At 47.9% G+C, this 14125-nt stretch overlaps 1 protein-coding gene across 1 annotated transcript in view; it reads left to right on the forward strand.

Moving 5' to 3' along the window:
- Positions 1-14125, forward strand: part of HUNK (hormonally up-regulated Neu-associated kinase) — a 111579-nt gene that overhangs the window by 76063 nt on the left and 21391 nt on the right. The window contains exons 5-6 of the mRNA XM_047100190.1: positions 1872-1999; positions 8604-8739. Coding sequence (XP_046956146.1) covers positions 1872-1999; positions 8604-8739 — 264 coding nt within the window. The remainder of the gene's footprint in view (positions 1-1871; positions 2000-8603; positions 8740-14125) is intronic.

Below are 14125 nucleotides of genomic sequence, written 5' to 3' on the forward strand. Positions count from 1 at the left end.
TATCTCAAACATATCCACGGTGCAGCATTGCGTGGTAGGTCCCCAAACGTGTCACCGGCCCCGGTACTCCGTCCCTTCCCCTCTCCTCAGTTTCCTCAGTCCTGACACTGTTCCCACCATTCTTCTCGCTTCCCAGGTTTGCAACTTGGCACATCGCCTTCAGATACCTAGTGCTTATTAGCCTTTCTCTCTGTGGCCCGCTCCCCCTCCCATTCAGACTTCGCCAGCAGCGTGCCCACTCACTGCCCCTGGCTTCTGCTCCCCATCCTGAGCCCCTGATATCTACTTAATACCAGCTGACTGCTTCCCCAGTCATCTGGCTGTGGCACTTTTATTCACCTGACATCTGTTCTTATCCTGGGGAACGTGTTCCCCCAAATACATAGGGAAACGCTCTAGAAGGCTCTGTGTATGCCTGGTTCGTTCTTGTCTCCGTTTCTTGTCCGCCCAGTTTATTGCCCGTATCCAAAAGACACAGAAGCTCACACGCGTATACTCGCCCCTCCCCCCGCAGGCCACCTGTCTTCAAGTACTTACCTAGACTTCTTCCTCCCCTAATTGAACCCTCTGTGGTCAGAAGCAGCAGCGTTCATTTCTTAACTCCCCCGCATTCGTTGCTCCTTGAAAGGATTGTGCTTAGTTATTTGGTTACTTGTTGACCGTCTCTCCCCTACAGGCCAAGATGGCAGGGCTTTGTCTGGTTCAGCCCTACCCAGCGCCCGTAGCACTGCCTGGGGGGCGGGGAGAGCCAGCCAGCAAATGTTTGTGGACAGAATGTGTACGAATCTGTGTAACTCTACCGTGAGTTACACCGTCTTAGCCGAGGCTTCGCGTTCTGTCTGCGATATGAGAGTGATTTCTGGCTGGAGCCCGCGGGCTCTGTACCTGTCATGATCTGGGGCCCTGTAATTCAGGGGCGCCTCAGTGGAACGGACCCCCAAGGGCTTTAATTTCCATCAGTCTCATTGGATTTGTTTTGACTGGAAATCCTATTGCCTGTTTTTAAAACATATTCCCTTGGGCACTTTCGAACACTTGAGACCTCTTGGCAGGCAGGCATTTCATCCCCATCAGGAAATCTCATCAAAATGATATTAGGTTTGCACATCAGGAAAATGCAAGTCCTCCAAGAAGATGTCGCTAGGTTGGCTGTGGATGTAAGCAGTTAAGCCCATTTAGAAGGTATTTCGACCACATCTGACGTTTTGGGCCCGGGCCGGGTGGCAGAATCTCACAATGAACAATGATATAAAAAATGAGAGTGGGAAGGAGACACCTCCCCCTCCCCCCCCCCCCCCCCCCCGAGGGAATTCTCTAGTTACAAAAGCCCAAACGGCATTCAAGGGAAGAGCAACCGGCCAGTTTTGGGTATGAGATTTTTGTTTCAAAGGGCTGAAAGGTAACCAGGCCTGCTGGCTAGGCTGTGGCTTGCCTTCCGTGGCAGGGTCTCGCCCTATGTTTTTTTGTCTGGCTGCCTCCAGGCTGCATCTTGTAAGCCACACTTGGAAAACCACGTAACGGCAAGACGACTTTTATTCAAGGGTCCTAGCATGCTCCTGGTATTTTTCGCATAATTTCGTCTGGACTTCCTTCCAGAAGGAAGGACCTGGTTTCCCTTCCGTAGGGGGTAGCTCTTGAAGTTTCTTAGACTCCTTTGATCTCCATAGTCCATTGTCCAAGTCTACAAGGAAGCTTTTACCCGTGCCTTTCACTTTTGCTGCTTCAGTGTGGTGCTGAGTTTTCTAGAAAAAAGGCCCCTTGAGGTCAGCATGAAAGGGACAGGGCTGAAGCTTTGCCAAGCCTGTGCCCTATGTGTCTTCCCTTCCTGGGGGCCTCAGTCTGGTCTCATGCTTTGGTGTCTCTCTTTTCAGAGGCGTGAACATGTATGCCATGTTGACTGGGACCCTGCCTTTCACAGTGGAGCCTTTTAGCCTGAGGGCTTTGTACCAGAAGATGGTGGACAAGGAAATGAACCCCCTCCCCACCCAGCTCTCCACAGGTAATGTGCCGGCTACTCTTGGGTTCCTGGTTTCAGGACTTGGGCGCCTACCAGGTTTGGTCCGTCTGTGAAGTAGTATTTGTTTTGCAGAAATGATATTAGGCCTTTTCCTAGGATTAAACCGTGACTCAAGAGTGGTTGAGTTTCCCATCGCTGAGCAACCCTTCATCTCACCTTGGCCCTTTTCTTCTCCATTGTAATTCTGAACCCCTGACTTCCTTCTTCCTCCTTCTGCACAAAACCGATATTTCAAAAGGATCTTGGAAAAAGAAATGCAGTCTTGATTGCTTTAAAACTCACCATATTGTACTGTTGACTTTGAAAAAAAGCTTTTATAATCACATGTCCATTGTGTTTTGCTTAGTCAATTCACTGTAAAGAAATACTAGATTCATTCAAGTTTGGTCTGTGATTTGTCTTGCTATTTGAGGTTTTGAGCCTGTTCAAAATCTTTGAAATATATATAGTTTCAGTAACTCGATTAGACTAAATCATCAGGTGTGTTTGGAAAGTATTCTCACACTTTACGTGGTTCACATTTCAGTAAACAGGTTGTATTAAGGTTTGGTTTCAGATCCTGTAAATTAGCACAATTCATTCTTTTGTTTTGGTCACAATTCACTTCAAGTTCCTGGCCTCAGGTTGGTCCTGGTGATCATTTAATTGGCTCCTTAGAATAAACTCAGCTTCACTGAGATAAGGCATGTGACAAAAAAAAAAAAAAAAAAGTAATTGTTTAATTTCAACTTATGATACATGGTTAAAATACAACATTTTTATTTTACTACTGTTACGCATTTTTCTCTTGAGTTTATAAAGCATCCATGAAGCCGACCTTGAATTTATGTTTGCCAAATGGAATCCAAGCTGAAATGCATTCTTTTTCTAAAAAAAAAAAAATGTTTATTTATTTATTTGAGAGAGAGAGAGAGAGAACATGAGCAGGAGAGGGGCAGAGAGAGGGAGAGAGAGATTCCTAAGCAGGCTCCATGCTGTCAGCACAGAGCCTCATGTGGGGCTTAAACCCATGAACTGTGAGATCATGACTTGAACCAAAATCAAGAGTCGGATGCTTAACTGGCTGAGCCACCCAGGTGTCCCATGAAATGCCTTCTTGTATGTAATGATCTAATTAGGTCTGTACTTCCCCTTTGCTAGGGAGGATAGAATCTCTTGTACCCTCATGCCTGGAAAAGGCAGACAGGGCTCACTTTGAATCCCAGTGAGATCCTGAGGAACTGGAGAACTGCTTCTCATTGGTTTAGTCAGGATGGGCCAGGTTAATGCACAGTAACAAGTAGCTCCCAAATCTCAGTGGCTTAAGACAACAATGACTTCTTTCTCATTCATACCACGTATCTGTGGAGAGTTGACGCAAGAGTTGAAGGATTCTGCCCATCCTAGTCAGTCAGGGTCCCCGACTGATGGAGCAGCCACCATTTCAAACATATCTGGTCCATGCGGAGGAAAAGAAAAGTCTAGAACCACCTCTCATCAGCAATTAAGTCTCCCACCAGCGTTTCGCTCACAGCTCCCAGCTTTCTGAAGCATGTCACCTGGCTTCACCTAACTAAAGCAGATGGGGAAATACAACCCTACTGTGTGTCTAGAAGGCAGAAAGCCAGAAGTATCTGTTGAACATCATGAGTGTGAGTCACAGGCTGTGGGAGGAGGAGCAGATGGTCCGGCCTGTGATGCTCCCCGGGGTGGGCTGCACGGCAGGGCAAGGCAGGTAGATGAGCAGCCCAGGAACTCATTCTTAACTGCGTCAGAACCGACATTGTTTTAACCCTAGTAATATTACCTGGACTTAGCAGGCTGGGCTCTAAGTGTTTTCTGATGGGGAACTTTAACTTTACCTTGAAGAAGTAAAAGCCGCACCCCTGAAGGTATTTAAAACATGGTCCAGAGGAACTTCCAAAGAAGATGCGTTAGAAATGTTCGGAGTGATTTTAGCCTCCCTGGAGTTGGCTCATAAGTGTGTCTCCTCCACTAGGGCTTTACCGCTCCGTGCTAGGTACCAAGCATAGTGTTTACACAGAGTAGATGCTCAGGGAATCTAGGTTGCTTACTCTGCTGGCAAAGTGTGTGGCCCAGGAAGGCACAGATCTGCCCAGCTGCTCAGGGATGGGACTTGACCTGATACGCTGGGGCCCAGAGCTGTATGCTGGCTGCCGGGGCAGTGCAAAGGATGTTGGCTTGTTTACGCAGTGAATGACTTCAGTTTTGGGGATCACTCCCATGCCTTCTGACAGCCCCCGCTTTCTCCAACCCTTTGCCCTTTATGCCCTGCCAGCTTTACCTCTTCTCCTTCCCGACTAGCCTGGCCCCCCCGGCATTTGTGATACTGTGTGGCACCATATTGTTTACATCCCCAAATACTCACTCACCAGTAACAAGAGCAGCTGAATGGCCAGGTAGAAGTGCTTTGTACATTACCATTTACTCTCGTAACAACCCTGCAAGGTAAGTACTCTCATTCCCAAGTTATCAGGGAGGGGGAAACAGAGTCTCAATGAGCTTATGTGACTTCTCTGTTTCTGATTTTATGTCTGCTTCACCCCCAAACCTGGATTTGCCTAATATATCAGGCTGCTTCTCTCCCTTTCCTTATTTTATTTGCTATAAGATGCTTCCCCTTCCTCCAGATTTGGGGGGAATTATCTGTCGTTTTTACGTTTTGAGTAATGTCAAAATTGAGATGCCCAAATTGAAAATACGCCAATTTCATTAAATGTCTTGCCAACACATCTTTAATTTAATGATTCTATCATTCGTATTTGTAATGATCTCTACATGTGTACCGTATAATAGTACAATTAGATTCAGTTGGGAGAATTTTGGCCGAGTTAAAAAAAAAACAAAACAACCTCAGTGTTATTGCCCTTGTGAGTCTACTATGCATGCTTCCGAAGAATTGCCCCTCATCTCTACCATGTAGTTTGAGAACTTAAGCTTTTGGGATCTTTGCAATTCTTGCTTCTAGACAGTCTCTTTCCGCTTGTTGTTGGCACTTGCCTATCACAGGGTCGGGAATGCCTTTCATGGCTTACGCGTTTTTCAGGCAATTTACCTTTACATCACTACATCTCAGTGATGGTACTTACACATTCCAAACAATCACTTCAGATCAAGAGGGTTTTGCACCATGAAATCACGGAAGTGAAGCTGAAGGTGAATTGTTCGCGTTTTGTAAGGATTGAGCCAATGCCAGTTGAGATTTTTGAGAAGGTTCAACCGTCAAATTCTTGTTCTTGATGCTTTTGCCTAGGAAATGATAGGGAAGGAGACTTGCGTGGGGATGGGACTCCACTTGCAAGTGATGGGCTTACCACTGCAAAAAGTCCGATGGCTCTGTCTGTGTCCTATAGCCCTTTCCCTGGGCACAGTGTCACGGCACTCACACAAACCAGTCCAGACTCTGGAAAGTAGGAGGAAAGTAGGTTTTGCACCAGAAGTGTATAATGCATATGATGTGGAGCACGGAGAGGGAGCTCTTTGTGTGGGTCAGCCCTACCCTTGGGCCTGAATGGAGACCCCAATTCCTAGCTTAGAAGAGTCGGGGGCAGGGGTGCCTGGGTGGCTCAGTTGGTTAAGCATCCGACTTCAGCTCAGGTCATGATCCCACAGTTTGTGAGTTCGAGCCCCGCATCAGGCTCCGTGCTGACAGCTCGGAGCCCGGAGCCTCCTTCGGATTCTGTGTCTCCCTCTCTCTCTCCCCTCCCCCGCTCACGCTCTGTCTCTCTCTGTCAAGGGGGCAAGGAGTGGCCATGCCTGCCATGGCTTTCCAGGAAAATGGAGAATTTTAATCCCTTTGGGGTCATGAAACAGGGATTTTCAAGGCCCTGACACAAACTTTTTCAAAGAACTCTGACGATATTTTCAAAGTCCTTTTTGGATAGTAATGCCACGTTTGTGATGTCCAAAGAAATAAAATTCATCAGTAGAGATCAGAACTAAAATTACTTGTGCTCATCAGCAGTTTGTGAAGGTGCAGAGTGCGTGGTTCTGAAAATAGAACAAAAACGCACATCCAGTCTGTTCTTAGCTCTTCTGGTTAATCATACCCTGAAAAAGCCTGGCAGTAGCCTGGCTTGTACGGGTCCTTTGAGGGTAAGCGACAGAGATGTCGCAGAAACATCCGGAAGTCACAGCCTCCGCATTTCAATTCATTGAGGCCGCATCTTTTTTATTTGATCAGTAGATGTCCCTGATTAGGCATCCAGATGACTCTTGCAATGTACGGGAGTCGAGAGAAGAGGGATAAACGTTCCAAAAAGAGAAGCGTCTTTTTTCTTTCTTTCCTTTTTTTTTTTTTTTTTTTTTTGTTTGACATCTGTTTGCTTTTCAGACCATTGAACAACATTTTAGGAAAGTTTTATTTGGAGACTCAGCTATAAATCTCAGAGTATTAAATGTCCCTCATAACTGTGTCTACACATGTACTTTTTACCCACTACATTCTTAAAGAGAAATAACCTGATGACCACACCAACTGTATGGAAACCCACTGGAGGAGTTACTTGGTGGTAAAAATTGTTTCTTTTGGGTTGATTCTGGCATCACCGTCAGCCCTCTTTTGATGGCTTGATTTCTGCCCTACGGAAGACAATGACAGAAAACACCCACCATTCTCTAAGAACGGTATCGAAATGACAGCCAAAGCCTATGAGGATGTGGGAATTCTTACGACTTTTCTTTGAAAGGTTAGATTATGTTAGAAAACTGAAAGATAGCTTTGGGGAGAAGGATAGAAAAGTTTGGGAACCAAGCAAATCGGGATTATTTTCTGGAATCTATTACTTGGTATGTTGGAAATTGGATATCATGTGCAAGGCTACATAAGAGAATATTATTAGAAACTTATTTGTAATGTTTTTCTTTTTGAGAGAGAGAGAGAGAGACAGAGCATGAGCTGGAGAGGGGCAGAGAGAGAGGGAGACACAGAATCGGAAGCAGGCTGCAGGCTCCAAGCTGTCAGCACAGAGCCCGACATGGGGCTTGAACCCACGAGCCACGAGCTCATGACCTGAGCCGAAGTCAGATGCTTAACCTACTGAGCCACCCAGGCGCCCCAAGGATATTTTTTAAAGTGCCAAGATGATACGACAGTAAGATAAGGAGTACAGAATAAAAACGAAATCACAGTCCCACAACTCAAGCAAGACAGGCCATCTCCATTTGGAAGTAATCAGTCCCTGGCATTCTTTGTCTATATGTGCTCATGCCTATTGTCACGCTAGCGGCTTTGGAGCTTGTGACCTTCCTGTGCATTATTCAAATATTTTTTCCACGTCGTGTAGTTATCTCCATTGTTATACTCGTAAAGGATGGAAATGTCTCCTTAGAGATGAACCAGCTTCCTATCCCTAGTGCCTGGCTGGACAGCAGGTGCTTTGTAAATGTTCATTTAATAAAGGACACCCAGGACATTTGAAAAAATCACTGTGGCTTTTGCCTGGGACGGAGGGGAAGGGGGTAGTAGGGATCTTCTGGCTTCTCAGTTGCCTCTCATACTCTTTCCTTACATACCATGCTCAGCCTAACTAATGTGACCACAGCCAAGTTCAGTAGGCTGCCAGATAAGGACAGACTTTTTTGGCAACACAGTCTGCCCAAGCTGCCCCTTCATTTTGAGGGAATGCACAAAAGGAAAGGGCCCCTCAAGTAGATGTGGTTTTATAGCGTGGTGCTTTCTGCAACATTGTACACAAACTAAGGAATTTAAAATTTGAGTTACAGGGGCGCCTGGGTGGCTCCTTCGGTTAAGCGTCTGACTTCTGCTCAGGTCATGATCTCGTGGCTCATGGGTTTGAGCCCTGCATCGGGCTCTGTGTTGACAGCTCAGAGCCCGGAACCTGCTTCGGATTCTGGGTCTCTCTCTCTCTCCCTCTCTGACCCTCCACTTGTCACTCTCTTTCTCTCACTCCTTCAAAAATAAATAGACATTAAACATTTTTTTTTAAAAAATCGAGTCACAGAGTTTACTTACACCATAACCCAGACTGGCCCTCTGATTGGCCTGGCTACACAGGCGTGGGCTATAGCTCATCTGGGTGCTGTGTCATCAGTCCAGAGTCCGGGGACTAAGTAGATGGCCATGCAAAATGGCTTTAAAAGAAAGGACCAGAAAGAGAGCACGACCTCCCTGGGTCTCAGGAGGCTCTGTGTGTCGCATGGTGAGGGTCAAGTTAGAGGGTAGAATTTTGAATGCCTTCATTCTCTGGTTCCTTTCTGAGTACTCAAAAACCCACCTTGAGGCCAAGTGTTTTCTCTTTACTTCCTTTCATCCTGTATTACCAGCCTGTACATTGCACATCCCTCTGGCTCACCTTTAGAGATGGACCCGCCAAGCTAAGACTGCAGTATTGGGAAGTGCAGGGCACAGGGAGAGACCTGAATTGGCTCTTACTTTACCGTGTGTACCAGTTGTATTCCTGGGACAGATACCTTAAACTCGTCGGACTCGAGGCACCCGGAGATCCAGGGAATAGGTCATTGCTGGCAATGACTCCGGAGAGGTGGTCGGGCACCTGCCTTGAGTCTCGGTGGCCTCTGCATTCAGCCTGTGACGCGGATGTCTGTTTGCCGAATGTCTCCACAGGGGCCATCAACTTCCTGCGCTCTCTCCTGGAACCGGATCCTGTGAAGAGGCCCAATATCCAGCAAGCCCTGGCAAATCGCTGGCTTAATGAGAATTACACGGGCAAAGTGCCGTGTAACGTCACCTATCCCAACAGGTAATCGAGTGTATGCAGAGGGGGCCCTTCTCTCGGGCCACACGAGGCCGTCTTCTGAGCCCTGACCACTTCTGGGCAGGAAGCTGTGCGTGATTCGAGGAGAAGCTGCATTTCCCCTTGGCCGCCCCCTCCCCTCCGGGCCCCTACAGCCACCGACTAGCCCACCTCCGCGCACGAGAGGAAGTGTAGACGGGGCCGTCCCGTGCAGCTGTGCAGAGCGCACCCTGCACAGGGCACCCAGCAGAGGGTGGGTGGAGGCTGCCCTCCACACCCCATTCCCCTTGTCAGACGTGCCCCGGGGGCCTACGTCTTCTATCTTCACAGAGTGGCACCTCTTTCTAATTCACACAAAGGGACCATTTAGGCTTGCTGTGGCCCGAGCGAGCGGGCGCGTGTCTGTGCCGAGCGTGTCTGTGGCCGTATCTGGTTGCGTGTGTGTGTGTGCGTGTCTGTGTCTGTGAGTGTACATAGTTGTGTTTGAGTGTGTGAGATCCATCCGTGGCCTCTCCTGCCAGCCTCAGGCAGAGTCCAGCGGGATTGCCCCTCTCCCCTTTCAGACCACCCCTTGGGCTCCTCTTCTGACACTTGTTTGCTCTGATGTTTATTTTAGCACCGAGGCCCTTGCCTTAGAACGTTGGGGTCGGGAAGAAAAGGCAGTAGGAGGGGTCAGCCGCTTCAGGCCGTGTTTCCCTGTGGCCTTCCTGCGAAGGCTTCACTTTAGCAGCTTCCATGAGGAGAATGCTTTAAGGCAGGCTTGCAGGCAGGGGTCCGCGGCATGGAAATGCTGAGGGGCACCTCGTGATGGCCCACACGTCACTGTCACTGCTGTAGTGACTACACATTGGAAAACAAGTATAAGAAAACATTAGCTTGTACTTCCTTCCTACTCATCGGACGTATTGTTAACCAACCCGAGTGAAGGCATGAGGACCCTCACCTTGGTTCCCTTAGAGCAAACATGAGCACCACGAAGGTCAAATACCTTCCAGGACTGGGACCCACACGCCGGGTCCCGGGCCTGCTCACTCTAGTCTGAAGCTCAGATGAGGACAAAAGGACCACTGATGAAGGGGGGACAGAGATTTTCAAGATGTCCAGGAAGGTCTGGAAACATCCATCAAGACTTAGGAAAGCTGTCACCCTGAGTTCTTCAAATAGGATGGGCAGGCAGGGCTCTGTCTTGGGGAGAAAGTTCTAGAAGAACTTAAGAGGCCGTGGGTGGAGTCTGTATCCATGCCACCGAGCCAGATTTACACTCACCAGGGCTGAGGTGGTTTCACTCACCGCCATCTAGAATTCTAGCATTTGACTCATGAGAAGTAATTTAAACAAAGTCTAGTTACTTAGGTTACCAAGGGAACCTGGAAATAGACTGCTCGTTTCCAGCGCTGGCGCCCCTCGGCCCGTACCTGAAACAGACACCAGAAAGATTACCTCAACGTGAGCTGGAAAGCCAAGCCGAGGAGCCATGCCTCACTACCAGGGCTCACGAAAGATGGCAGCACACAGGTATGCTGTCTGCTAAAGGAGGGGGCAACTGGTGACAGCCACAGGAGTCATTAAGCGAATGTGATCGCTGCCTAAATGAGTATAATCAATCCACTCAACATGGCAGCCGTTGGAAGGAAGCGGCTCTGGTAGTAGAAACACAGCCTGCCCCTCCCTGATGGCCGCATCTTCATTCGCAAGGAGTCATTCCAGGGTGCGTCATTCCGTAGCTTTTCCACAGGTCGCAGATAGGCGTTTGTGGATTACAACTTCAACCCAGGTATCGTCTGCTGGTTTTGCCAGATCAGTGATTTTTGCATTTGGATTTGGTCAAAAGCATAAAGGCTGCACGTGAACTAGTTGGGTTGGGACCACCGTTAAGATCCTGTATATCAAAGAAAACAGCAGCCCGCTGCCTTCCGTTTTCGTGTGGCCCGTCGCTCATTTTGTACCAGAGGCAGATAAATGTTGGGTTTTTTTTTTATTTTATTTTTTTAGTGTTTTTATTTATTTTTGAGACAGAGAGAGACAGAGCATGAATGGGGAGGGGCAGAGAGAGAGGGAGACACAGAATGTGAAGCAGGCTCCAGGCTCCGAGCTGTCAGCACAGAGCCCAACGTGGGGCTTGAACTCACAGACTGTGAGATCATGACCTGAGCTAAAGTCGGACGCTCAACCGACTGAGCCACCCAGGCGCCCAATGTCGGGTTTTAAAGTGCTGGAACCAGAAATCGAAACTCTTGGGGGAGGCAGATGTTGTTTACAGTCTTTATTTTGAAAAACGTGTAAGGCAAAAAATGTGCTTTTGATAGTTCTTTTTTTCTTTTTAAGGTTTTATTTTTTTAATTATTTTTGAGAGAGCGCAAGCAGGGGAGGGGCAGAGAGGGGGACAGAGGATCCGAAGTGGGCCCCACGCTGACAGCAGTGAGCCTGAGGCGGGGCTTGAACTCCCCAACAATGCAATCACGACCTGAGCCGAAGTCGGACGCTCAACTGACTGAGCCGCCCAGGTGCCCCTGGTAGTTATTTTTCTGGTTTGACCAGTACACAGATTAATGGAGTAAGAACATGTGATCAGGGCAAGGAATATAGGCTTTATTATAAAGTATATCTTACAGCTTCTCAACATACCTAGCCTCAGATTTTATTATTTTAGATGTTGTTAAAAGTGTTTTACTTGTGGGGCGCCTGGGTGGCTCAGTCAGGTGAGCATCCGACTTCGGCTCAGATCATGATCTCACAGTCCGAGAGTTCGGGCCCCACGTCGGGCTCTGTGCTGACAGCTCGGAGTCTGGAGCCTGCTTCGGATTCTGTATCTTGCTCTCTCTCTCCCCCTCCCCTGCTCATGCTCTATCTCTCTCTCTCTCTCAGAAATTAAAAAAAAAAGGGTTTTACTTCTGGGAAATGGATAAAATAAAGGGCTTACGTTTTATATCACTCTTCTGTAAAGCCTTTTGTTATGTCATTTGGGCTTCCAAGTTGATCTCCAAAAGGCAAGAGGAAAATATCTTTAAATTGTATATTTACAATTTAAATGTATAAAAGTACACTTTCAAGCCAGTCCGTCAACAGTTTTGCCATGTGCCAGGCTAGCCTCCCTGTTCTGGGAGCAGATATTTTTATGGAGGTGACCTTGGCTGCCTTCCTCTATCTTCCTTCTGGGGCCTGGACAGTCTCCCACCCCTCCAGTTAGCTCTGCAGATGGGTGGGAAGGGAAGGAGGTCATGGGTAACACAAGAAGGAATTGGGCCAAAGCGGTCTAACACAGGATTTAATGCAGATTTACTTAGAATTGCACCTAGTGTTGCAGAACGTTTGACTAGTGACTGTATTGCCCAAAAAGGAGGAGATGATACAAATTAAATAACTGATGCTGCAGAATACCAAATATACATGCCACTAATTGAACATGTTTTTTTAAAATTTTTTTTAACGTTTTTATTTATTTTTGCAACAGAGAGAGACAGAGCATGAGCAGGGGAGGGGCAGAGAGAGAGGGAGACACAGAATCGGAAGCAGGCTCCAGGCTCCGAGCTGTCAGCACAGAGCCCGATGGGGGGCTTGTACCCACAGACTGCGACATCATGACCTGAGCCGGACGCTCAACCGACTGAGCCACCCAGGCGCCCCAGAACATGTTTAAAATAGGGGCACCTGGGTGGCTCGGTCGGTTGAGCATCTGACTCTTGATTTCGGCTCAGGTCATGATCCCAGGGTTGTGAGATAGAGCCTCATCTGGGGCTCCATGCATGCACACGCTCTCTCTCTCCCTCTCAAATGAAAAAAAAAAAAATAGTACTTTCAATCAAGAGAGTCAGCAGTGCCTTTTGGCAGAGCTCTCCTATTTCTGAAGACAGTGGACATGAAGGGCAGAGTTGGAGTGCCTGCCCACGTTTACTGCCCTCTTTTCACCTCCACCCTTCTCCTAGAGAGCTCTCCCTTCCCCTGCTTGCTCCTGGTGGAGAACAGGCTTCCAGGGTGTTGCTGGGTCGATTGGCCAGGGGCACCTTGCGTGGCCCTGATCTGATTGGCCAGGGGCAAGGCCATGAGGCTGTGGTCTGATTGGCCAAGGACAAGGCACACGGCAGTCATCTGATTGGCCAGGAACAGGGTCACTCCCGTGCAGACATTACTGGGGAGTTGCCAACAATGCAGTTTTCAGCGTTAGTAAGTGCTTTGGCAAACTTCAAAAGTATTATTTTTTTAACAAAAGTTATTTTTTACCAGTAGTCATTCTACTCCCCGCTCTCCACCCCACCACTGTGGTCTAGAATTTGTGATTTTATGGCCAACAGGGCGAGGAAGGCGGATTTCATGGTTCCTTGGGCCCATTTTCTTTGGATGGCACTTACTCATATCTAGCGAGGAAGTGCTATCATAGGTTACATGGATGGGTGGTGGAAGATGGTCAGCAGACCTAGGTCTGCCCTTGCTGCCCTATTCAGCTGGCTTGTGAATTTGGCAAGTCAGGTTCTTCTTCTGTATCCCAGTGTGGAGTTGTCCTGTGCGGTTTCTCAGGGTGTTACGGTCTGAAGTCCCATAAAAAAATGTCTTCAGACCCTTGGGGGTGAGGGGTGGGTTACAGAGCTCTTGGGCCAGATGTGCCTTCCTTCTGCTCAGAGTGCCCCATGTGTATCTCTCTTAAGGGATTTAGAAAGTTCTATTTGATGATGTACCTGTTACCAACACACATACACTCTGTGTTCCTCAGCCTGCTTTCGTGTTCTCCACAGCCATTTGACACATCTGTTTACTTGAGAGCTGGTGAGTGTAGAGGTTTAGCATCTAGAGTCTGAGCTAGGCTGTCAGGGTTTGTATTGTGGGGCTGCAACTTCCTGCCTATGTGACCCGGGGCAAGTTACTTCATAGCTGTGGGCCTCGGTTTCTTCCATTGGTAAAATGGGGAAAATAACAGTACCCTACAGCCACGCCCCAGACTCTTATTTGTGAATGTGGGAGCTCTTGGTGCTTCTTTAAACACAGTCTGTATTGGCTTCTGAATGCACTCCTTTCCTAACCCACCTTACACCCAACTCAAATGTAGGCTCCACCCGTGTCCAAGAAGTACATTTTTAGAAAGCAACGCCAAAGTGTAAACAAATTTGGGGACAATTGGGGAAATTTGAATATAATCCAGATATTAGAGAACACCAAGAAATTATTAAAATTTTGTTGGGTGTGTGGACAGTATTGTGATTCTGCAGGAGATGCCCTTGGATCTTAAAGGTGCACACTGGGGTGTTTAGGAATGAAATGTCATGATGTGTGTGTGAGTTAATGAATGAATGAACGGGTCTGATTGTCTCCAAGGGCCTGGGATGGGGAGGGGGACTGTGCTTTGTGCCGCCATGTTTGTGACCCCACTAAGGAGGATCCAGAACCTCTCGGTGGCCATGGA

This window comes from Lynx rufus, unplaced genomic scaffold (genome assembly GCF_022079265.1).
Source record: "Lynx rufus isolate CCGP_SWC_20201006 ecotype Redwood Valley unplaced genomic scaffold, mLynRuf1.p SCAF_5, whole genome shotgun sequence".
Classification (NCBI taxonomy): domain Eukaryota; kingdom Metazoa; phylum Chordata; class Mammalia; order Carnivora; family Felidae; genus Lynx; species Lynx rufus.